The 25,777-nt window shown below is 41.4% G+C and overlaps 1 protein-coding gene across 4 annotated transcripts in view; it reads right to left on the bottom strand.

Moving 5' to 3' along the window:
* LOC131067554 (uncharacterized) overlaps window positions 1–25,777 on the bottom strand; it is a 207,378-nt gene that overhangs the window by 175,805 nt on the left and 5,796 nt on the right. For 3 of the 4 annotated variants that reach the window (XM_058002627.2, XM_058002626.2, XM_058002629.2), the window contains exons 2-6: window positions 24,592–24,672; window positions 6,395–6,413; window positions 6,170–6,283; window positions 5,867–6,081; window positions 5,675–5,772 (exon numbers count right to left, since the gene is read on the bottom strand). In XM_058002627.2, the coding sequence (XP_057858610.2) occupies window positions 5,675–5,772; window positions 5,867–6,081; window positions 6,170–6,283; window positions 6,395–6,413; window positions 24,592–24,672 (527 nt within the window). The remainder of the gene's footprint in view (window positions 1–5,674; window positions 5,773–5,866; window positions 6,082–6,169; window positions 6,284–6,394; window positions 6,414–24,591; window positions 24,673–25,777) is intronic. The other variant, XM_058002628.2, reaches the window with a different exon arrangement.

Consider the following 25,777-nt stretch of genomic DNA (forward strand, 5'->3'; position numbering starts at 1 on the left):
CATGTGTATGATACTATGAAAAGTTGAAAACATTTTAGAATGTAAATTCTGAACATACAACATTGTTAACACTCAATAGACAATATGCAATTATGCATTCATAAATCAGAATTTCAATTCATTCACATTGGCAATATGCATATCAATAGACTCGGAGGTTAAATTTTCCCTACTTCTATCGACGTAGTTTCCCCCCATATTTTTCAACAGGGGTTTGGGGGCAGCGCCCCCAAGGTGGGGTCAAGGGGCAACGCGGTCGAGGGGCAACACCCCGTGAGGCCAAAAAAAACTTATTCTTTAATAAAGGCGTTGGGTGTTATTTTTCTATTGACTCGTCGAGTTTGGCGATTTTCTAATCTCTATGTCAAAATGCCCAAAGGCTACACTGCTGCCATATAGTTTCATTGTCAAAATTATGAATTAAATTAATAAATTTAAAATTTAATTAATGTTATCTTTTAATTTTTTTTATTTTTAATAACAATTTGAATTAATAAGGGGCCGATATTAAAAAATTTAAATAAAAAATTGAAAATACAACTTTTTTAATTTTTTTAATATTTTTTAAGGGCCTTAGATATGGGGGACGTCTGGCCATCCCCGAGACGGATTGGGGACGTCCCAGCCGTCCCCAGCTGTCCCCGGGACATACGGACGTCCCCCAGAGCTAGGGCAGGCGTCCCCCCGTTTCGGGGACGTCCCCTCAAAATACAAGGCAATTTGGGGACGGGGGGAAACGTCCCCTGGCCGTCCCCAAGTCCCCGAAACGTCCCCAGGACGGGGACGGGGGTTTTCAGGTCGGGGACGCGTCCCCGGTTAACTCTAGGAATTAGCCATTATTCCTAAAATCTTTCCTAGTACCGTGTTTCATCCCATGACTTTCAGAAGTTCGGTAGTTGCATTCAAAAGTGGAATAAGCACTATTCCAAAAACCTTTCCTAGGACTGAATTTTCTCCTTAATCCTATAATCCTTTCTAGATCCAAGTTTGTGTATGTTCCCAATCTGCTCCTTGGATCTAAGTGCCAACAAGAGGTCTTGGAAGAGATTCATTAAGCTTCAAGGAAGGAGTGAAAGGTCTCATAACATATGTAATAAAACTTACTTGTCTATGCAGGTTGAGGGACTCAACAACAAGGCCATTACATGACTAACTCAATGAGGTGCAACATGAAGAGGACGAACTCAAGATTGCATTCTGGGATTGTTTCACATGATGGTGATGAAGAACAATTCAACCATGTGGGAGATCAAGTTACACCAAGTGGCGACATCGAGATGCTCGAGACAAAGGGAGGCTCTACAACATTACAATTTGGAGCACCAATTGAAGATATGATTGTGATAAAGCCAGAGGATCACCAAAGACAAAGTACGAGGATGAAATACGACTACCACAGTGCAGAGAGTCAAATGATGTCATTTCCAGAACTTTGGAAGACAATGATAAGACACAGAATGCTACAAGAGGCATACAAAAATAGAAGAGGGAACAGCTAGAAAATTATTTATAATGAAAAAAGGGATTAATTTAATAATTTATTGTAAAATGACTACTTTTGGGCCCAATTTAATGCAATATAAAAGAAGGCCAAAAGGTAGTTGTTCATCCAGCTACCAATTTTGTCCTTTGTGACAAAAGTTGTTATTATGCCAGGTTATCACTTTGTCTTGTAGTGGGAGCAATTGGAAGTAGGTGAAAGGTGGTTGAGAGTACCCAACATCCACCCGTGAAAAATAGAAAGAAACTTGTCTTACAACTACGAATAGATCCTTAGGTCTAGCTTAGAATTTAAAATGAAATGCAAGAGAAATGTGATAAGGAAGTGATAATTCTAAAACTTTAAACTTGCATTCCTAACTCTCTTAGAAGGATCTTAAATGAATTTACATGAAAAATCAACCTCCAATGAAGTATTGCAAAGAAAATTCAGATTTTCACAAAATGATTGATAAACATCCATCTCCAAGGAGATAAAATCCTTCACATCCTTGTCAAAAAATCACGTTTCTTACCTCTTGCACGAAAATTTCAGAAAATTTGAAAATCACTTTCAACCACCTAGAAATTAACTTGAAAATTGTCTTGTGATGCCGGTTGTAGACTTGGGAATGATGGAATTCACTGACGGAAATCGCCTAAATTAGGGTGTATATCTCCTTCTTAGCTGGAAAATCCACACCTCCTCTTCACAAATTCGTCCCTCGCCTTGCAATCTGATTTACTTTGATGTAACTTGCTTCGATTCTGCTGGGAAATCACCTTGAAACCTTATTAAAACTGCTCCTTAGGTCTACTCAATTCGCTTGAAGGTATATTGAATTGTTTTTGAATGATGGAGAAATGGAGCTCTTGATTCAACATTTATAGCACCTCACCTTTAGGAATTACATTTACTCAATGAGACCAACCTAGGTAGAATTCTATGTTTATTTCAAATTTGAATTGACCTATGTCAAGTCGGCCAAGCTTGATCTTTCGTTTTTGCCTTCTAAAATTTCAAATTTTCCCTCAAGTCAGCCAGCATAACACCCTAACTCTACCCTAGCGGTATTAGCATGTATGCAAGGATAACTAGGCACATTTTGCATGTGTCCATGGATTAGAGGGCACATTTGAGGGGGTGTTTCGAACTAGAGAGCGCTAGAGCAAAGTAGTTTCGGACTTCCAAGTGCTAAACATGAGTTAAATTGGATTTTCCAAGCACTTGTGAGGTGAGAGTAGGATTAGTGACTACATTTCCCATTTGTGCAAGGACAAATGAATGCTATGGTGAATTTGCCAAGGAATTCCATGAATTGATAAGGGAAAAATTAAAACATGAATATGAATCTATTTTTAAACCTTGCATTTTGATTTTAATTTTGGAATTCCAAACTTGAACTAAGGATTGAATATTTTTAATTTTTAATTCCATATTTCACACAAGGATTTATTCTTTGAATCTTGGAATTCCTTATTGAACCAAGGACTTTTTATAAAAATTACAACTTTGTCCAAGGCTTTTTTACAAAATTTTCTCTATATTCTTATCCTCTCAAGGTCGGAAAATCCAACCTTGACAAGGAATTTTCCTTGTCTTGGTATCACATCCTTGGATTTTTTTTCATTTTTCCACACTTACCATTCTCAAAATTTCCACTCTTGACAATTGGCCTTGACAACATTTTGCAACATTTTTTGCATTTTTGACAACATGACAACATTGACAACTTTTTGACACTTCTCACAATTTTGCCTTCAATTTTCAATCTACTCATTCATGAACCTAGAACTTGAACTTGACTTGATCACATCCTCAAGGATAAGCCTCGCAATTGGGGACAAAACTACTGCCAAACAAACTAAACTTAAGCAAATGACTAAACTACCAAGCAAAAAGAAGGGCTCCCCATTTGCAGACATGGAGGAGAATTTGGACTAGCTTTTTTGTTTTGCAAACATTTTCTTGTCTGGCGACTTCTTCGAAGCTGAATAAGGGGTGGTCATGTTGGGTTTTGGCTTTCACAGAGGCAGAGTACAATGTCTCTACTAGCCTTTCAAACCTTTTCGGATGCCCCTATTCCAACTTATGTTGGGGCTTTTCTTGTAATACATTACATATCTCACTGCAATATTTTGATATGCTTCCGTGTGGGCTGGCTTTAGGCTTTGATGACGATGGCTTCGGAGATCTCTTTGTAAATGCACTCCAACAACATGTGATTCTTTTCTCTTTTTTGATGTAAAACTCTGCAAAACTCTGTAATTTTCTTAAGATTAATATAAATACTTCCCGCTATGCAGTCTATCGAGCAAAAAAATTTAAAATTTTTTCTTTCCAATCACCAAGACCAAAAATGGGGGCATTACATGGAGGTTTGTAATTTGAAGTCATGTCAAGTTTCAAAGCTTGTCATGCTACATCTATGTTAAAAGCATAGTTTTAAAACTCAATGAGTACTCATCTAGAATTATGTTGGTGAGTATCACCACAAATTTTCTAGTAAATCTTGCCATAGTTGTAATAAACAGTAAGCTCGCAATTTTAAAGAAAACTCAACCATTTGTGAGGATTTATTCTTCTCTTTTTGCGTAATTTGTTGTTCTTCAAAGGCACTTTCTGCGAGGTTGGTTAACTATGTTTAGGTGTGTATTTGCTGCATTGACTATAACGATTGGATACTGCTGGTTTGTGTGCCATGAAATCACATGATATTTTATTGTGTTTTGGGTATGTGCTGGGCTGCAAACCACCAAGGTTTTGATTTAGATTTTTAGTTAATATATATAATACTAGAGATAATTAATAAAGTTATTAACTTACAGTATATTTTAATATATAAGTTGTATAATAATATCAAATATAATAATTAATCATATAATATTAAATATATAATTAATAGAATTATGTTATGTATATTATATGCAACCTCATTTTTCATTCTTTTTCTATTTTGGTTGTGTTTCCCATTTTGTGTTTCTAGTAATATGTTACACAACAATGGCAATTGGATCTTGCGATGTTCAACTTCACATAGAGATATGCCACAACTGTTCACATGCATATATACAATCTTTACACAACTGTTCACAAATATGCAAATTTTATTGATATCAAAACTTGAAGTTCATATGTATTGAACTCATTTGTTGGTCTATGATGTGTATTGGACTCTAATTTTAATCTATGTATGAAAGAAATGAGTGACGTTACAATTCAATAATATGCATGTTTTTGCAAAATAATTTTTAGAAATTATATATTTTTTAATGTTCAATAAACTTCTTCAGTTATTCCCCATTTTTTTGCTGAGCCCTAAGTTTTTCAAATTTCTGGTTCGACAGAGTTTTTGCTGAATCCAAGTTTTTTGACTATGGTTAGAAGGGGTTATTCTACAAGAATCAAGGGAATGCACCCAATCTCAAAGAAGGATAAGTGCTGGAATCATTTAAAACTGATCCCATGGTTACTATCACATATGCATTGGGCATCCTACTACAGTTTGGTCGGCATCACCTTACCACACTGAACAATCTCAACATAGAAGGTGATAATTGATTGAAGGATGAGAGTAGGAGGGGGAGACTAGCTTGAATATTAGAGATCTGAATGAATTCAAGATCTCTGCAGGTACTGTTGTTCCTAAATTGGATGTAAGCTCTGTCATATGAATTAATACATACAATACGTTGATCACAACATCTTGTTCTTCTTTACTTTCTTAAGAATGTAGCTTTTGTTGTGTGCTCTTGCATTGAGTTTTCAATTTCCATGTGTGGGCTGCATGAATTGATAATCTTTCATTAGAGCCTCTATCCATGACTGCATCATATTGTCAAGCTCACACAAAAAATACAGCTGCCTTTATTTCATCAGAGAATGTACAATACAGATGGATATGCATCTATTAATTTACATTAAGTTCCTCTATCTCTTTTTTCGTTTTGAAAGAAGAAATTCTTCATTCGTTGCCCTTTTTATTATTGTCCTTATATGGCAAATCATAAATATACTTCAATTAAAATAAAATACAGTTCAAAGCTTAAACAACTTCTGTTTGGATTGAACAAGTAATTCAGTTGGACAATATGTTAATGTGAGATTTCATTAAAAGGTTGAATATTGAACCAACAAATGTATGTCAAAATTCAGATTGTGGATCTGAGCAGAATGAGGATGCAAGAAAGTGACCTCATTAAGCTTTCTAGTGTTTCTGTTGCTTCCTTGTCAAGGTTGAAACAAAGAGCTTCATCCTGCAAGAAACTTGGATTTTCTTTGGCCTGATTTTCCTGAAAATTACCCAAGATAGAATTAGGAAGTCATGATGCAGGACAAAAAGCAAAACGCTGGCTCATATAACAGTGTCAACTTTGCTCAGCTCACTAGCATAGGAACTGCTGTATGCAGATTAACAGGTATAAAGCCTTCCTCAGATGATATTCTGTCTTTCTCATTTTCTGGAGCAATATTGACATATTGCTTAATTTTTCCTTGCAAATTCTCAAAATAGTGTCCATATGTTTTGAGATAAAATTCATAAACGTCATGGCAAAAGAAAGAGTCTTTCCTGCATTCCAGATCCCATCTTTTCCTAGAAGCTACAAAAATGCAAAAGATCAAATGCTGTAGTGAACATTGAAACCTTGCAAAAATTTAAGCCAAACATCAGACTGCTGCTCTGAATACCTGACTTTTCATGCTTCTCCTCTCCAAAATTTACTGCACTATCCACGTGACCCTTTGTGTGTGATGATCCCTTGTAATGTTTGACAGCCTCTGAAGTATTTTTTGCTAGATTTTCTGAAAATCAGATTAGGATATTAGACCTATGGTTTCTCTGGTTCTTGCAACTAAAGTTTAAGCTGAGAAAACCAAAACCATGAAACGTGGTCTCCGTTTTTTCAGCCATACCCTTCATTGTCTTTATTAGCTGCAGACAAGAGAGAATAAGGATAAATATTTTTTGTATTAATTATCCAGAAAAAATAAAAATTCAGAAATACAGCCAGAGCTGCCAATCATCTTAAATTTATATATTATTATGAGCATCATACCATTCAAAACTTTATTACGGATGTTGGCAAGTGCTCTTTTTACAATATTGGTTTATTTGTTCTTGATAAAATTTAGGACTAAAAACTTCACAGAAAACATTGGTATGTACTAAAAGTGCAAATACAATGTAAATCAAAATGGCATTAATTGAAAATCATTAACTTACAGTGGAAATATATTTTGGTTAAGATGCTACTGCTACAGTGATATTGATTTATTAAAAACTATACTGCAAGGCTTCAATACACTCTTCCCTCTTCAGATGAGAGAGATTCAGCTTATACAAACCTTTAAGCTCTTTATTGGGCTTCGTACTTAAAACAGCTCAATTTCCAATTCAGTTTGATGATATTCCAACATGGAGTGCAAACCCTTAACAATATTATTGCCCTTAACCAGAATTAATAGAATTGCTCTGTTAAAGAAAAACCTGTGAAGTTTGAAATACAGTTCTATGTACCCTTTCTATTGTCACACCATGTACACCAGATGCTTTTGCTATCTTTCTTTCCTTTCCACGAAGGATCAACGCTCTTCACATTCTTTTCAACTTACAATGGAAAAAATGCAACAAATTGAAAGTGTGAATAGAATTCAATTACATGGGTTTAAAATGGAAAAACCACAACAAATTAAAGAGAACTAAAATACTCATACAAACAGGGAAAGGAACTGCTATTGTTATTCCATGCCAAATTGAGTGCATAGAAAGAGAAACAAAGTCCAAACCACCGTAGGAAAACTCGGTGAGTACTCACCCACAAGTTTTCCAGTTCAGTGTGTTGAGTTAGGGTGTGTCAAGCTAAGTACTTGATAAGTTTTCCCTATGACTCAATTAAGTTTTGATTGTGACTCACAAGTATTTTGCAAAGACTCGCCTAGCAACAGATTATAACAGATTCCATGTAATTCTTAGTATTTCACTTCATTTTTTGATATTTTATGGTTTTAATTTGCCCCAACAAAACACGTCTTTAGAATCCACATGACGAAAACACACTAAGAAAGAGATTGTTAGGAGATTTTACGGAACCTTCAAATATTCAAACCAATATGTATCAATTTTTTTTTTGAAATTATAAAAGTTGAAAACCTTGGAGGAAATGTTGTCCATTCTCCCCCTCCCCATCCCCCGTCCCCCATCCCCCCTCTCTCATTTTTTCTATTGCATTTGCACTCTATTTTCTCTCATAATTATATGTTTGTCAATTTGTCATAATATTTATTTTTCAAAACCCTTTTGCTTTTTTTTTAAAACCTTGCTTATTTTTTTTCTATGTTAAAGTCAGTAATGTCAAGTTCAATACAAATGAGTAGTAAGAAAGACCCTGCATAGAAGTATTAGATGTTGCTAATTGTCCATGGCCAAGTCCGTTATACTAAATGCCAACTTCTTATGACAAGAGGAGTTAATAGATTAAAATACCACCTTGTTAAATACCTAGACATGATGTAAACCATGCATCAATGTGTCTATAAAGATTACAAGAGAAATGAATGCTCTTCTTGCCAATCATGAAATGAAAAAAAAAATGAAAAAGTACAAAACAAAGGAAACAATGGCAGAAGCAATGAGTGTCAATCCTAATTCATCTATAGATCCCTTTGTTGTCCTAAGCATTTGTCATTCACTTTCCTTTACTGGTGAGACTTCTAAGGGTTCTACTTCTAGCCGTCTTCCTTCTTCACCAACACCCAATTTCATTATTCCATGCATTGTTCCAAAAGCACAACCTGCACTTGAAGGTTCCATTTAGAATAAGAAAAAATTAAAAATATCATGAGGCTAGGACGACAGCAACAAAATTTTGGTACTAAAATATACCTTCAATGTGGCAAATAGCCCATACTGGGAAGGGTTGATGAATGCATTGACAATAGCCAATAGGGGTTTAAGACTCCAACAGATTGAATTGGAGTTGTTTAAACATAGCAAGATCCACAATGTCTTTCATGTTTCATGCCTCAAAAAGGCACTTGGCTAGCACATTAGCCTTTCCATGGAGTTGACTCCCATTTATGATGAGAGGAAACTTATACTACTTCCTGAAGCTATCATTGATATCCACAAGAAGACGTTGAGGAATAGGAGCATCACAAAGTACTTTGTGCAATGGAAGAATCCTCCAATGAAAATGCCACATGGGTGTTTGCCCTCTCGGGTGAATAACTTAAGACATAAGGAACATAACGCAAAATAATGCCGTAAATATCAGACAAAGTATATCAGATGTTCTATTCATAACAAGTGTATGTTACAAGTTACATTCCGAAGTATAAAAGGTTACCGAGGGGGTGCGAGCGCCAACCGTCGCACCGCAACTTCCACCCCTTGGTTGCCAACTAACCAAAACAATTACGCCTAATTAACTAATGTTATTCCCGTGTACAATAATGCCGCCAACATCATCCCCCCCAAAAAGAAAAGTCGTCTCCAGGCGACTTACAAAAATGGAGATAATGCAACCTATACAATATATCTAAAAGACTAGGGAGGGGGCTGAGAAAGCGTCCCTGAAGTAGAAGTGTGAGATGGCGGTGTCTGGGTCGCCAAGCGGGCACGGAGCTCATACACCTGCTGAGTACAGGCAGCCACATCCCGTTCCGCCACCACTACCTTCTCTAAAGCTGTCTTCACCATGTGTGCGGCCTCCAGCAACTCCTTCTCTTTTGTATCCACTACCTCCGTCGTGCAGACCAACCGCGTCTGCTCGGCTGCCAGACGAGTCTCTACCTCGGCCTTCAGCCGTCTCTGTGCGGGCCATCTCTAGCTGTGCCAACAACTGCGCCCTCTCGACTACCCACGAGGCCTGCTGACTGGCCACCTCTCTCTCCAACGCTACTCGGGCAGCCTCCCTAACTGCAGACTCATGCTGTGTACGCCTTAATGTATAATAGGCGTCCCGGTAGACCTACTCGATCTCGCGGACAACTGCCGTCACCCGACTCTCCACAACGGGCTGACACAGCCTCCAAGCCTGGAGCATCTCCTCTGTCTCCGCAGTCGGCCACCCCTGAGACTCAAAACAGGTAGCAAAGGTTGTCGGGCAGCCCACCCGCATAAACTGTAGGACCTGCTCTAGTTCCACCACCACCTGCTGCAATGCTTGCGTCTGGGCGGCGGCCACCACCTGCCTACCCCTCGTTACCATATCAGCCATGTCAGCGAGATAGATCTCAACATCCTCCCCCGTCTGTGCCGAAGACTGGGAAATCCCTGGTGGAATGGTCACTACTGTATCCTGCTGTGAAGGTACCGCCTCTGCCACCGAAGGTGCACCATCTCCTGGTGCCTGCCCAGCAGAGGCGACCTCCCCTGCCTCGTGCCCAACTATGAGTCCATGTGCCTCCCCTGACGAGTCATCCAAGTCGACTACCTCCGCTCTAGTCTCTCGACACGGTGAGAATACAACAGCTCCCTCCAGCTGTGCCAGTGTCATCTGGAACCGCTGTGTGAGCCAGCTCTGCATAGCCTCGAGGTCAGCACGCATCTCCGTGACCAGGGGATGGTTCGCTGTCATCGGCTCCTCCAACAACGAAGCAGAAACAGTCACCACAGCGTCACTACCCACGACGTCCAACCGTACGTGAGGCTCGGTATCCTCTACCTCCGTCGGCCCCTGCTCCTCAACGCCCACTACCGGATGCGGTGACTCCTCCGTCCCTGACTCTGCCATGTCCTCGGGAAGTGTCGTTGTGGTTGGGCCCGACGGTGCTCCCTGGTACTCGTGCTGGAGGGGACCAAGTGTAACAGGCGCATGGCTCTGCCCGAAGGCCAGAATACAGGTGCCGCCTACTCCAGATGCTGGCACAGTCGTGCCCATCGGTAACAGAGGTGGGGCAAACCGGACTCGTACAGGCTCCTCCGTTGCCTAACTGCTATCGTCCTCCTCATCTTCCTCCTCCGAATCCTCCGTGCTGCTGGACTCCCTCCCACTGTCAGGCTCCCCTGAGGCAGAGGCCCTATCCACCGCCCGTTTCCGCTTCGCGGAAGAGTGCCCAATGTCCAAGTGCCTCCAATACATTATTGGAGGCTCTCCCGCTACCAACGGTCCCTGTGGCCGTACCTCCAACTCGTCCTCTGGCACTACTTCCCGCGTGGCCTCCAGGAATAACCCTATAGCATAATGAGGCATATAGAATGTGCGATGCTGGAGCGTCAGAAACTCATACATACGCTCTGCCAGTAACGCTGCCTAGTCATATACGATGCCATTCATCAGCCCATTCATCAACATAATCTGAGGGAGGGCAATACCCGACCCTGTCAATCTGCTCTTGATGACATCCATAATGCATCTCCAGTGGCCCTCCGCAACAAAAGTCTTACGGATTCCACGACTCTTCGTGGCTCTATCCACGCTGTCCAACTCCGCTGTGGTCAAATTCCGGGAGACTAATTTAATCCACCGCTCCTTCTCCTCCTGTGTCATCTTCTTGGCCTTCAAGTCTATTTTCTTGCCCTGGCTGCCCGGAATGCCGAATACCCTCGTGAAATCCCTTGCTTTGAAGGATATATTGACATCCCTCCGGAGGTATTCAAACGTGCTGGTGCATGTATGCCTGTCGAAGGTGTCCACCATGAAGCGTAGGGCACCCTCGTACTCCCAAATAGGGAACACGGGCATCTGAATAGCCCACTCTACTTGTGCCTTCCGGAGGTTTTGCTTTACCAGGTCATTATCGGGGGTGTCCTGCCACCATTTTCGGCATTCCAACCCATTCAGGCCCTCGAAAGTAATATTTTGTGGCGTCACTGTGTTTTTCGCACTTGCGGCAACCTGTGGTGTTTTCTGTTTTTGTTTTTGCCGAGCGCTAGCATCCATGGTGCCGCCTGCAACACACACTCCTGAAGCTAAAACCCTGATATTGCTACCCCTATCCCTCTGGCTGGTACTGGAAGAATCGTGCAGCTGTTTCTTCCAACTTCTTTTCCCTGCTGAATCCATGAATCTCTGTATAACTGGTTCTTGTAAAACAATCGTACCGGCTTAGGTACCTTCGTAACGACCTCCTCCTTCGTGCGACTGCTTGGTCTACCTGTGGCTGTATAGTTTAGGTTTGGCTTGGCTGCGTGGGCTTGTGCGGCTTGGTCTCCCTCTTTTTCCTTTGGCTGTTGCGCGTGTTGATTGGGCCGTGCGGTGCATGGGATTGTGCGGCCCCTTTTTCCCTTTGGCTGCTGCGCGTGTTGATTGTGCGGTGCGTCCCTTTCCCTGGCTGGTGATGTGCCTTCGACGGTGTGCGGGGTCTTTTCCTTCGCGCCCCACGGTGTCCGGTGTTGTGCGGTGTGGTGGCTTCTTCGTGTGGCGTGGTGACTTCCTCGTGCGGCGTTCCTTTTTGCGCGGCCTTCGGTGGCTCCCACTGCATGGTGTGACCACCGCACGATGGTGTCACCGTCGGTGATTCCACCGCACGGTGGTGCCACCGTCAGTGGTTCCACCGTTGGTGGTTCCACCGCACGGTGGCTCCACCGTCGGTGGTCCCACCGCACGATGGTTCCACCGTCGATGGTTTCACCGCACGGTGGTTCCATCGTACGGTGATGCCACCTTCGGTGGGCCCACCGTACGGTGGCCACTTTCTCTTCCCCACCGTACGGTGGCCTTTTTTTCTCTCTTTTTTTTTTTTTTTTTATATATTTTTTTTTTTTTTTTTTTTTTTTCAAATTTTCTTTTATATATATTTTTTTTCAAATTTTCTTTTATATTTTTTTTTTTCAAGTTTTTCAATTTTTTGTAGCGGCTGACTGACTGGGGGGCCTCGGTTCCCTCCGTTCGTGATAGATCTTTAATTTAGACCCGTTGACTGCGTCTGGTATCTCCTTCCCGTCCAACGTCCACAACTTTATCGCCCCGTTCGTATTGACCTCACGTATCCGAAAGGGCCCTAACCAGCGGACTTTGAATTTCCCAGGTTTAATTTCGTTCTTCCCATTGAACTTTAACACCAGCTGTCCGGGAGTAAAATTCATTCGCCGGAGATGCTTGTCGTGCCACATCTTCCATCTTTGCTGGGCTGTTTCTGTCGCCCACTGAGCCATCATCCTTCGTTCGTCCAATTTGTTCAACGCGTACAACCTCTCCCTCAGGCTTTCCATGTCGCCAAGACGATTATCGATGGCAATCCGTAGACTCGGCACCATGAATTCAACTGGCACCACGGCTTCTTGTCCATACATTAGCTGGAAGGGAGTCTGTCCAGTAGTTACTTTGTACGTTGTTCGATATGCCCACAGTATTGACGGTAGGCGCTCCTCCCAATCATCCCTCTCCACTCCGCAAGACTTATATATCACCGACATTATTATCTTATTTGTGGCCTCCGCCTGGCCATTGGCACGTGGGTAGTACGGACTTGAGAATGAGTGAAAAATCTTGAAGTCCGATGTCAACCGGTGTATGACATGGTTCACGAAGTGGCCTTCCCGGTCACTGGTCAACTGAATAGGTATACCATATCGCGTAATGATTTGTTCATAAATAAACTTCGCTGTGCTTACTGCCGAATTATCCTGGAGGGCCCTTGCCTCCACCCACTTGGTCAAGTATTCTGTCGCAACTATAATGTACCGGCACCGTCGTGTGCGGCTGGCCTTAAGAGGACCCACAAAGTCGAGTCCCCATTGCTCAAAGAGTTCTTGTGCATGCGACGGGTTAAGGGGCATGAAGTCCCGCTTCAGAGGTTTGCCTGCCCGTTTGCAAGTGTCGCATCTCACAACCCACTCTCTGGCGTCGTGATATACCGTTGGCCACCATAGTCCTGCGAGAAGCACCTTTCGGGCTGTGGTGTCTGGACCCATGTGTCCACCTGCGGGCCCTTCGTGTGCCTCCCTTAGTACACTCGAGACTTCTTCTTCCATGACACAACGCCTTAATATCTGGTCCAGCCCCATTTTGTAGAGTAACCCGTTAATGAGCGAAAAAGTCCTGCTCCTTAATGCGAGCTTTCTTCGTTCCCCTGGAGGCATACCCTCCGGAAATCGGGACGTCGATAGGTACTCACCAATCTTTCTGTACCATGACGGGAGTACGGCTATTTGGAACAAGTGTGCATCCGGAAAATCGTCATTTACTCCCTCTGGAGGTTCCCCTGACTTAATCCGCAACAGCTGGTCGGCTATGACATGGCTTCGCCCTGATCTCACCACAATTAAAAATGTGAACTCCTGTAGTAGCAATAGCCAACGACTTATCCTCCCCTGGATAATGGGCTTGTTTACTAAATACATGAGTGCTTGGTGGTCTACGTAAAATGTGAATGGTGTGGCCAGGAGGTAATGACGGAATTTCTGTACGGCATAGACCATACCGAGTGCTTCACGTTCTGTGGTACTGTAGTTCTTTTCCGCCTTCGAGAGCAACCTGCTGGCAAAATAAACGGGGTGGTCCAGCCCGTGTCCTCCTACTTGGGCTAATGTAGCCCCGATGGCATAGTTTGAGGCATCCACGTGAACGTGGAATTCCTTATCCCAGTTCGGGTATGCCAGTATGGGCGCTCCCATCAACCTTGTCTTCAGCTCTTCGAAGGCCTTTCTCTGTGGCTCTGCCCAAATGTATGGTTCCCCTTTCCTTGTCAACTTATCCAACGGGTGGGACACCTCAGCGAAGTTCTTGATGAACCTCCTGTAGTACCCCACATGACCAAGGAAGGACTTTACCCCCGTGACGTCCGTCGGAGGTTCCATTTCTACTATTACCCGAATCTTGTCCGGGTCCGTTTTCAATCCTTCTTTACACACAATGTGTCCCAGCAATCTTCCCTGTGGTACCATGAATCTACATTTCTTCGGGTTGAGGGCCAACCGTGCCCTCCGACACCTCTCCAGGCATTCTCCGAGAGTTTTTAAGTGGATGTCCTGTTCGCTGTAAATAGACCAATCATCCAGGAATGCTTTGAAGTTCCCCACCGACATCTTGTCGAAGATGTGCAAGATAATGCGCTGAAAGGTGGCAGGCGCATTGCATAGACCGAAGGGCATTCGGTTGTATGCGTACACACCGTCCTCCACCACGAAGGTTGTTTTCAGCTTATCTTCCTCTGCGATGGATATCTGGTTGTAACCAGAGAATCCATCCATGAAGGAATAGATTTCATGTCCAGCTACTTCCTCCAAGATGCTATCTGTGAAGGGTATGGGAAACGGGTCTTTAACAGTGACAGCGTTTAGGCATCGGAAGTCTACACAGATCCGGATCTGATTGGCCTCTTTCTTGAGGGAAATCACAATGGGGGACACCCATTCGCTTGTCTGCACTCTGAAGATTATGCCCGCTTCCAACATCCGCTCAATTTAGTCGTTCACCCGTACAGCATAATTTTTGTTCATTCGGTACGGCCGCTTCCTCACTGGCTGGGCTCCTAGTACCAACGTTATTCGGTGCACACATAGCTCTGGGGGCACGCCCTTCAAGTCCTTGTATGTCCATGCAAAGACATCCTTGTACTCCAGGAAAATTTTGAAGGCTGCGGCCTTCAACACTGGATTCCAGTCATCTCTGACAAGGATGATCTTGGGGTCACTTGTCTCCCCAAGATTCATTTCTTTTAACTTGGCTTCCTGATACTTAATAGGCCCCCCCTCCGGGAATTGGTGTGTCGGCGTCTCATTTACTGCTGCCTCCCCTTCCTTATACTCGCCATACTCTGGGGGAAATATATCTGGTTCTTCTTCGATGCTCAATACGTTGCACGAGGGTGTAAATAGTTCATAATCTCCCATTTGCCAATGGAAGAGGCCATTCAAGGAGTCCCCATCGTCCCCTGAGCATGCCTCCAGTTCTAACACCCCTTCATCACTGGGCTCCATGCGGCATCTATTTCCACCCTCCGCTAACTGGTGTCCCTCGGACTCCGAGTCGGAGGAAGAGGCTAACTCCTCGCTCACCATCTGCGTACGGAGGTCGATTACGTACTTCCTCCCGACGTTTTCCAAAGAAAGGGTATTCCGCTTCCAGTTATGGTTCGCTTTTGCTGCAATGAGCCACCCTTGCCCCAGGATGGCGTCATATCCTTTCTGCTTTAAGGGGATTACCACAAAATCCAGCACGAATGGCTGCGTGCCGACCATCACCTGCTGGCCCATGAGGGTACCAATGGGTTTAATCCCATGTTGGTCTGCCCCTAGCAGGTTGAACGTAGGGGGCCACAACGTAGGCTTTCCCAATTTTTTCCATGTCGCCTCTAGGAGTACATTTACTCCTGACCCTCCGTCCACAATAGTGTCTGTTAAGGTGGTCCCTAGTATACCCATTTCTACCACCGTCGGGTGGCGTCCGCTATTGACTACCAACAACATGGGGTCGACCTCGGGGCTCACGACCTCCCTAAACACGGGGTTGGTTGTGGGGCTCACGACCTCCCTCGTTTTTACTTGTGGGGGTACAGAGTTTAAAATAGCCGTTTTTAGCTGCGGCATAGTCTCCAGGAGGTCTTGAATTCTCACGGGTACCTCTACCTGCAATATTTGCCGTAAGATTTCCTCTTCTCCCTTCGTCCGTGGTGGACTTGCTGTCTGGTGATTGTTCAGTCCTTGTGCGGCCATTTCCTTTGTGATCTCGTCTCTGGCCTCCCGCACTCTCTCGGTCTCCATGTGGGGATTGGGGTAGGCAACCTTTTTAGCCTATGCCCTTATGATTGCCAATACTTCTGCCTTCGTAGGTTCTATGTTTAGAAGGTGTACGCCAGGCTTCGGGCAATTTGCGTCCTCATGGTCGCCTGGCCCGCACCATCGGCAGAGGTGCTGAGTGTTGGCTTCCTTCGTACAATCACGGGCGAAGTGTCCCCACTGATTGCAGGCCCTACATTGAATCATCGGTCGGCCCTTGGCATTGTACTGGATCCGGTTTTTGTTGTTGTTGTTGTTATTATTTCTTCCGCCGCCGTGTCTATTATCCCGGTATCGTCCAGATGATGCCGTTGTGTTAGTCTGCTGGCCCGTACCCGCTGGTGCGGATGTTGTGGCCTGCTCCGTGAACAACACCTGGTTTGTGCTTCGGGTTTTCATATTGTATGGGCACTCCTTGGTGGAGTGTCCCATCATTTGGCAAATCTCACAGAATGCCTTCTTCGGGCAAGTACCCTTTGTGTGTCCATCACTCCTGCAGTCTGTACACCACACTTCAGTTTCTTCCGTCTTACTTGTACTCCCTTTCATGGCCTTAAATTCTCTCAGCATTCGTTCCATGTCCTTCTGGAGCGCATGTACCTTTTTACCCGATTCGCTACTGCTCTCTCCGTCAGAATCTTCATCATCGTCAGATGAATATCTATTACTTTTCTTCTTCCTTGATGTTTTGTATTCGCTTTCTAGATCCATCGCCCTGTTATAGGCGTCGTCATATGACGTCGGGGGTACAATCTTCATTTTTTTCCGTAGGGAGGATTTCAATCCTTCCACAAACCATCGTTTTTTTAAGCCCTCAGCAGGCTGGCTCTCCATTTTACCCAAGAGTTCTTTCAGCCTCCGGCTGTACGCCCGTACTGTCTCCTTAGTACCTTGCTTGGTGCTGTATATCTCTGTTACAATTTCGTTGTCGTCACGAAGCAACCGAAACTCCTCCGTGAATTCCTTCTGTAGGTTAGCCCATGTGGCCACTTTTTGCTTATCTACATCGGAGTACCAATCTATGGCGACTCCACGTAACGTGGCTGGGAACTGCTATACCCAGTCATCATGGTCTATTACTCCATTAGCGGACCAAATGGTCTCACATGTACGGCAGTGCCGTAAGGGGTCTTCCTTGCCGTCCCCTGTGAACTTTGGTAACTTTTGTTTGCTCGCCATCCCTGGTCGTCTTCCTGGAGGCGGTTGTGTCTGTGTCTGTGGCTGTGTCTGTGGCCCTGCGCTGCTACCTCCGGTAGTGTTGGTGGTGTGTCCTGGAGGTACGGTGTTTTGCCTGTCGCGTGTGGCACCTACACCCATACTGTTGCCCTCCCCTTCGGTCTGACCCGCTCCTACTCCTGCTTCCCGTTGGTGATCTTCACTCCGTGGCGTGAGGGATAAGTTCCTAAACTGATCCCGAGTCTCCTCGACTAGATTTCGCCGTAACCTTGTTTCTTCTAGAAATTCTTCGTGGCTCCGCGTCCTACGATGATCTGGCGACGCGTAGAAATTTCCGTCGGCCTCCGCACCTTCCATGACACCTCCTTGGTTCCCCTCGGGCCCCCCTTCGGCAGGTCGTCCTTCGGCAAGTTGCCTCAGCCTCCGTCTACGTTCTACTTGCTGCTCCAGAATCAAAGCCCTCTACGCGACCTCCCACTCGTTCGTTTCCGATTTTCTATTCCTATCTTTATTCAATAGGTTTGGCATTAATTGTCAGACATCTCCATAACTTTCAATTCTTAAATCAAAACATGTCTTTATTAATTCATCTGCTCAAGTACAACTCGTGTCAATGACACTTTTATTTGAAAATAAGAAGTTCACAGTTCAATTCCCTCCTGGCCTGGCGCCATCTCTTTCCGTGTCCTGTCGGCTGTTCTCTTCGTAGCGTTGCAGGATTTGTTGTCGTCGCTCTCCCTGGGCAATCTCCTCCAGGTGGGCCTGCTGTGCCAACGATGCCTGTGCAAGCAGCCGAGGGAGGTGGTTCATTAACCGGTTCACTGTCGGGCTAACCTCCAGCGCTGTCCACACGGCACTTGGTGGGATTTCTGCCTCCGCCGCTTCTCGTCGAACGTATGTCTGAATGGCTACCTGGAGCAAAATCGAAAATTCTCGCGTTGCCGTGTCCTCTCCTGTGTATAGTTCTGTCCGCGCGTCGTCGGCCTCCGAGTTTACCTCACCAACGGGTAGGCCCATTATGTCTGTGCGCCATCCGTGTCTTCCGTTCCCGAGTTCGTTTAGGCAACGCCGCCAAATGTTTGCCCTCTCGGGTGAATAACTTAAGACATAAAGAACATAACGCAGAATAATGCCGTAAATATCAGACAAAGTATATCAGATGTTCTATTCATAACAAGTGTATGTTACAAGTTACATTCCGAAGTATAAAAGGGTACCGAGGGGGTGCGAGCGCCAACCGTCGCACCGCAACTTCCACCCCTCGGTTGCCAACTAACCAAAACAATTACGCCTAATTAACTAATGTTATTCCCGTGTACAATAATGCCGCCAACAATGGGAGTGGATGCAAACACATTTGAGCATTCCACTTTGCAATTACTAGAGGACAAGCAATTTTGAGAAGGGCAGGCATTCATACCTGTCATATGCCTAAACATATATAAGATTGCAGCCTTTGTAAAAGATCACAGCTTTTATAGCAGTCAAAAAAATAAATAGGGCCAACCAGGATATAAAATAATATATTTGAAGAAATGACCAAAATTAAATAGCGGTGAATATTGAAGGGGGGTGACCTGATTAAGATATTTGCATCATTGGCTGACTAAGAAAAAAATATAAATACTTAAATTATGGTAATATCTTTAAGGGGGCCAACTGACGCTTGTTTGAAAAGCTGTGACTCTAAAGGCACGACTCCCTCCAAATGGGAGATATAAAAGAAAGATCAATTCATCCAAGAAAATCATTCCAGGAGGATCTTGGGAATGAGAACTCTGAGTCTGAGTTTAATGCAGTAAAGGCATCAATCAGATAAGAGTTTCTGAAATCTGAATATAAATCCATGCAGGATCAATCCAATAAATGGGAAGTAGCATTTAATCTGAATTCAGATATTGGCCAATAATAAGCAGAGTCTGAGTTTAGATAAGCAGCAGAGAAGTGCAAAAAAGGGAATTAAATTCAGAACTTATTAGCAGCAGAAAATAATTATAGCAGAAATCTGAGTTATTTACATCAGCCTAGAATTAGCATCAAATCAGACATAAATCAGCCGATCAAGGAAGAGATAATCAATTTCAGAATTAAGAAGAGTAGTCAGCAGATTTAGATATTTACAATCACTTGGTATGATGCATAATATATAATATTTGTCTTGCGGATCCACTTAGCATGTCTGCAATATAATGATATTTGGGAATGATAAGTAATAAATATAATGCCTGTAATGTATATTATCATTCTTGCTATTATTCTTAATATATGCATAATTAATTACATTAATTTAGATCCCTTTAATACTTTGATCCAACCAACCATCCCATTATGAGGTGAAGGAAGAAATACATAATAAGGAGGCAGCAGCACTGACACCCCCATCAAGTACGCCAACCCCCACGGTGGGGCCAAGAGGCTGAATGACTGGGTGTTCATTCCATGCTCTTGGGCTTGATTGGAAAGGACAGGCTCCCGTCGCCTTATATGATTCTCCAATGGATTCCATAGTGTGGATTGGTTGGTAGGGAAAGACTTTGAGTGAAACCCATCATGCTCTCAAGAGGATGAATAAGGAAACATGGATAGGGGTGCAGGTACAAGCATCCCACTAGGTAAACCACCCCATGATGGATGACCAAGGTGCCTACCACTTGAGGCCAAGAGGGATGATATAGCTGCTCTTGGGCTTAGTAAGAATATTGCCTGGGGCCCATCCTATCATGCTCCTTCATTCAACTCTATTGTGATTGGACCTATATAATGAGTTATGATGATTATATGTATTCACACTTATATCAATATGTGTAATTATTAACCCTAATGGAAATAATAGAGATTTATGAATTATATAAATATGTATATCCAATATTGTTTAATATTGTTGCAGGACTTAAATCAGGGTTTATCTTGTTAAAGGCATTTTTAATGATGAAGCTATACCTCTAACAATCTTACATTTCTTATTTGAATGGCATTTGTGATTTTAGGGCAAGATTTAAGGTAATTCCAAAAAGGGGACATTGCATTCCCCTTTCCTAATCATCAAGAAAAACTCAATTTTAAGGCCCAATCATTGCTTTACCTAGACACTCCAATAAAGTACTATTTAATTATGTAATTATTTAATATAAAATTACATTTTCTATTTTTAATTTTTGGAGGGTAAGACTTTATTTGTGGCCCCGAATTCATAATTGCCTATAAAGGCAAAGCTATTGCCTATCTTGAAGGCATCCATTATATCATTATTTTCAAACAAATTTTCAAATTAAAGCTCTCAAGGATAAAAACCCCTTGACAGTGTGATCTAGACGACGAAAACCATCTACAATTGTTAAGCAGATTGAGGATGAAAACCATCAATCTTTCATTATCTTCTGCATGCAAATTTCATACACAAAATGGGTAAATTATAGACATCTTTGATGTCAATCTGAATTAGCATTATAAGGCAAATTTTCCGGATTTTTAACAGTGCCACTCCAGCTGGAAATACACCATTGTGGGCTGCTGGATGATCAGAATAATTTGTACTTACCATTAATCATTAGTGCCTAGTTTATGCATTAATATTGGCTTCAAATCAGTCATGTTTGGATGGTTGTGAGTTGAGATTATTAACCACCTTAGTATTGCATCTTAGATTTTTTCCTGTGCTCCATTATAAGTCTGTAAATCTGAAACAGTAAATTATTATTGACAATAGAAGTCGCCTAATCAGTAGCACCTAACTTCTGGCATTTTATGTGAGTGCACTTTATATCCTTATAGGCTTTTAGTGGATGTTGTGATCTGTTATTGACTTGATTTTCTGTTTTCTAAATTATGGTAAGTGCTGTTAGTAGTTACAGCTGCAAGTTAATAAACTGCTGCTGTGCTGATATAAATCTGGGTTATTCTATCAATTGTTTTTATACTTAATTTACCATTTATAAACATTATTATTACTGGTAGTGTTTAGTTTAGTTATTCTGATTTAAATTCATTGGGTAGGGTTTCAGATGAATTTTATTACAGTTTTTATACAAATTAATGCAAAGTTTAGCTTAAGGCTTGATATTCTAGCTTTACTTTCACCTGCCGTTTGTTTCAGTTATTCTAATATATATAATTATATACTCAAAATTCTCATTCTATTTCTGCTGCATTCCCACAAAATATTATAAAAAATTGCAAGTGTTTATAATCCTAGTTTGGGAACATTACAAATCCTTCACTACTTATTGACACCTTTTCTAATCATTTGGAAAATAAAAACTAGTGCTGGCCTCTTCTTGTTGTTTATCACTCCCTGGCCATCTTAAATCATCAAACATAAGCGATCTCTATGATATGATTCTCTTGGGATATATATATATATATATTCCACTACCACCTCACTGCGAAACCCACCCAAAAAGGCAAAAGACCAATATCCAATAAAGCTTGATTTTTCAAGTAAACCAGATAAACATTAATATTTCTACACATACAATGGTACAAACCAGTAAGTGACCAAATACTCAAAATCCAACTTTCAAGAACTAATGGCCTGGTCAAAGTCATCTCTTTTGTAATCATATTAGAATCTGCAAAACAGCCCTTTTCATCAAAGAAACAAAAGAATGATCAAAATTGCATCTATAGATCAACAACAAAAGCGAAAATCTCTCTTTTAAAAAAAGACAAAATACTCAATAAAAGTAGAAAACAACAACAGAAGTTCCAAACAAGATATTCTCAAAATAGTAGCATTTCTATTGGCTTCCACTATTCCAACACCACTCTACATCTCCTTTAGCAACATGTAATGTCCCCACTCTAGCAGATTGACCAAGTATATGTGCGTTAGCCTAGCTCTACATGGTCCCGAGGGCTAACGAAGGGTTTAAAGGAACCCTGGAGTGTTTTGGCCTAGTCATTCCCAGTTTGGGCCAAAACGAAGTTGATTTACTTAGTTTCAGGCATACTTACTATTTTTAGTAAGTCAGCAGGACACAATGGGGGCTAGTTTTGGTGATTGGATTTGATACTCCTTGGCGAGAGCTTTCCGACGAGCTATCACTCACGCTATTCGGAGTCCGATTGCTAATATATTTTAATGCCTGAAGTTTTATTAAAGTAACATTTAATTTAATTGTAAAATATTAAAGTGTTACTTTAATATTTATTTTATGGAGATATGTGTAAATCAAAGGGGCAACCAAGGGAGACATAAGTGAATATTTTAATATGTTTTATATTGAACATGTTTTATCCCACATTGCTTGAGTGAGTTGGGTCGCCCCTTGGAGAAAGATTAAAAGAGAGCTTTTGTGGCTTCTTTGGGCAGGTTGAATATGAGAAGAATTTGGTGTGTGAGTTGCAGATCCGTTCTTGGCATTAGAAGACGTCTATCCTCTCTTGTGACATTCTAGACGTCATTCCCTTGGGGTTTGACCTTTGGAATCCTTTGCGATCAGCTTCATTTACAGGCAGATTGGGTGCATTTTTCAGCCACAGGCAGCAGCATTATTTGGTTGCATTTCCAGCTACAAGCAGCAGCATTATTTGGTTGCATTTCCAGCTACAGGCCGCGACACTATTCACGCGGGTACTATTCACGCGACACTATTCACGCGGCACTATTCACACGGCACTATTCACGCGGGTACTATTCACCTGGCACTATTCACGCGGCACTATTCATCTGGCACTATTCATGCAGCACTATTCATGTTACTGTAGCAGCAGAATTAGAAACTTTTGTTGGAACATTATGTCAAAATGCTGGAGTATTTAGTGAGTTGAAAATAACCTGCTTTGTATTTGAGTTTGTTAATTCTGGAAATAATATTATAACAGCAGTAGTTCAATTTCCAGCTTGCCTATTATTGTAAATTCTTTTTAGTTCATGTTATGTGGTTTCATACCTGTGCAAAGACTTAAAACAAAAAAAGAAACATTGAAACATTAAACGGAGGAATAAAGAATTGGCTGCAAACTGTTTGACTAAATTCCTATCAGCAGTGGGGTTAGTTTTTGGGCATTCTAGGGTGTCCACTACACAACAGTAGTCTCCATGATGAACTCTGCTCATTTGTTAGCTAAAAAATTTTTGGGAAGGCATATACTCAGCTAATGAGTGACTTCTTTGAATTTAGATATTTTTTCAAACTAGGGATATGTTTCAATAATTTTGAGTTATTATACAACAAAAGAGATTTGATGTTCCCAGAGTTCATAATTTGGAAAAGAAATCTTCTTGAAAAACTTGCATGGATTTTTTAACCATTTGTTTTGGGTGTATGTTGCATCGTCCACAAATTTTGATATGCTATAATCATTTTGCAGGTGCCTCTATGGTAGGGCCCTCAACTTCCAAAGCATTCCAGGGACAAATATTCCTTGGAGGAAGGCCATGGTATGTACATAGACAACATATTTTATCCTGTAATGTGATAGGTAGTTTTATTCCTAAGCTTATATGTTCAATTTTAAGTTGATGTTCTACATAGGGAAGGTCAAAAGTTTATTGATATAATTCCGGGAATGTACTATGTGTTAATCTTATAGACCACTTTAGTTTAGATTTATAAAATGGGCATGATATCAAGGTATTTTGGATTAGGTGCTGCTTGTACTCTTCCTATGCATATATATTTCCTACTTATTTTATGTATCAATCAATTTTATTTTATTAATACAAGGACTCAATTTTTAGTCTGGAGAAGTGTAGTCCTCCATTTTGTTCCAAATGCGCATATGATATCTAACACACGTGCAAGTCCTACCTAACATTTATCGTTGCTATCATACCTATAATTTACAACGTTGTGTAGTTGCATTTGTTTTAGTTTGCAAATATGCTAAACTATCGCAATTGTACCTCTAAGGCATACAACTCAAAGGATGGCCTGATTGTGCCTCAAAATTGATTATAAAAGTTCTGCTTCTCTTTTCTTCTCCCTAATTATTAAACATGAGGGAGTAATATCTATATGATACACAGAGAATAGGTATATGTAGTGAATCCATAGAAATATTAAATATATATATATATATACAAGACCAAAAATCCATAGAAATATTAAATATATATATATATACAAGACCAAATAGTCCTAAATTTTAAGTCACAGTTAAATCATTTCAGAAAATACTGATATTTTCTAAAAGGTTAAATTAAATACATTCCTTCAAAAGACTGGCTTGAAAGAAAGGAAAGCACATCCAGAACAGTGAATTCCTCTACAATCGTCTAGCATTTGCATCCTATAAATACATCATCAAATGTCTCAATCAAATTTCTCACCTCCATCCGAACATGAACATTGGCTGAAGCAGCTTCAACTTGAGATCTTGAAATAGACCCATGATTATCAGCTAAACGTATCTGTAATAGAAGTTTACATCAAAGCTCAGTAAAATAGATATTTTGGAGCTCAAAGACAATAACATATTATGCTTCTTGGTTTTGAACTAAAAAATGTACTTGAATCACCCTTAGTATTACCATATTATATTTAATACAAGATGGCTTTGAGAAAATACTGTTGAATCACTCTTGATATTACCATAGTATATTTTCTAGCATGTTGATCATAACAATGAGTACTAACTTTTAGTACAGGTACATTCTTTGAACGTTTAACCAATCAAAGTGCAAGGCATTGAATCATGGAAATCATACAGGAACGAGCCGACCTTTCCTTTCCTTCTATGTTTACCAGAAACGGCAGGAGCGGAAGTGGGCACAGAACGGCAGGGGCATGCCCATCCCGTGACATGCCTGAGCACTTCCAGCCGCGCCCACAGATATATTTGTAGGAATGTTTCTAAATATCTTATCCATCACAAAAAAATCATGCCTTCATGTGAAATTAGAACACCAGAAATGACCACTCCATTGATTTAGTAGCTGTAGTGTTTTTTCGCTTTTCGTAAATTCATTGGCATATGCACCACATCACAGAATCAAGTCTACAGTCAAGCATACAGTGAAATTTCGATTGGAGCTCCTGTTTTCTTTTCGAATTGCAGGAATGTATTTCTTCTCCGTGTATCATAGTAAAATGATTTTTGAATATGGAGTTCCCAATAAAAAGTACGTAGGCCAGGCTTAATATTTGCAGTAATTCGTCAGTAGAATAGGAAATTTTCAAAATGCTGTGATACTAAATAATGAGGGTAGTAATTTGTTACATTAAACAGCCTTCTATTAAAATTCTGAATTACACTGACAAACATAAACATTCAACCATGTTTAACTTTTTAAAGTGATACTAGGCTTACTTCAGAATTACTTTATAACATTGTTGATTATTAAGAATTACATAAAAGGTGAAGAAAGACACTCGTCAAATACTATTAATGCTAATAGCGGTAAAACTTATATAAATTATAATATATTATATATTCTATATAATATTTATAATTTACTTTTTAAATATAAATTATTATAAAATATTTAAATACCTTCCTGCCCACCTGCAACAAGT

The sequence above is a fragment of the Cryptomeria japonica genome, chromosome 10, assembly GCF_030272615.1.
Source record: "Cryptomeria japonica chromosome 10, Sugi_1.0, whole genome shotgun sequence".
Taxonomy (NCBI): Eukaryota; Viridiplantae; Streptophyta; class Pinopsida; order Cupressales; family Cupressaceae; genus Cryptomeria; species Cryptomeria japonica.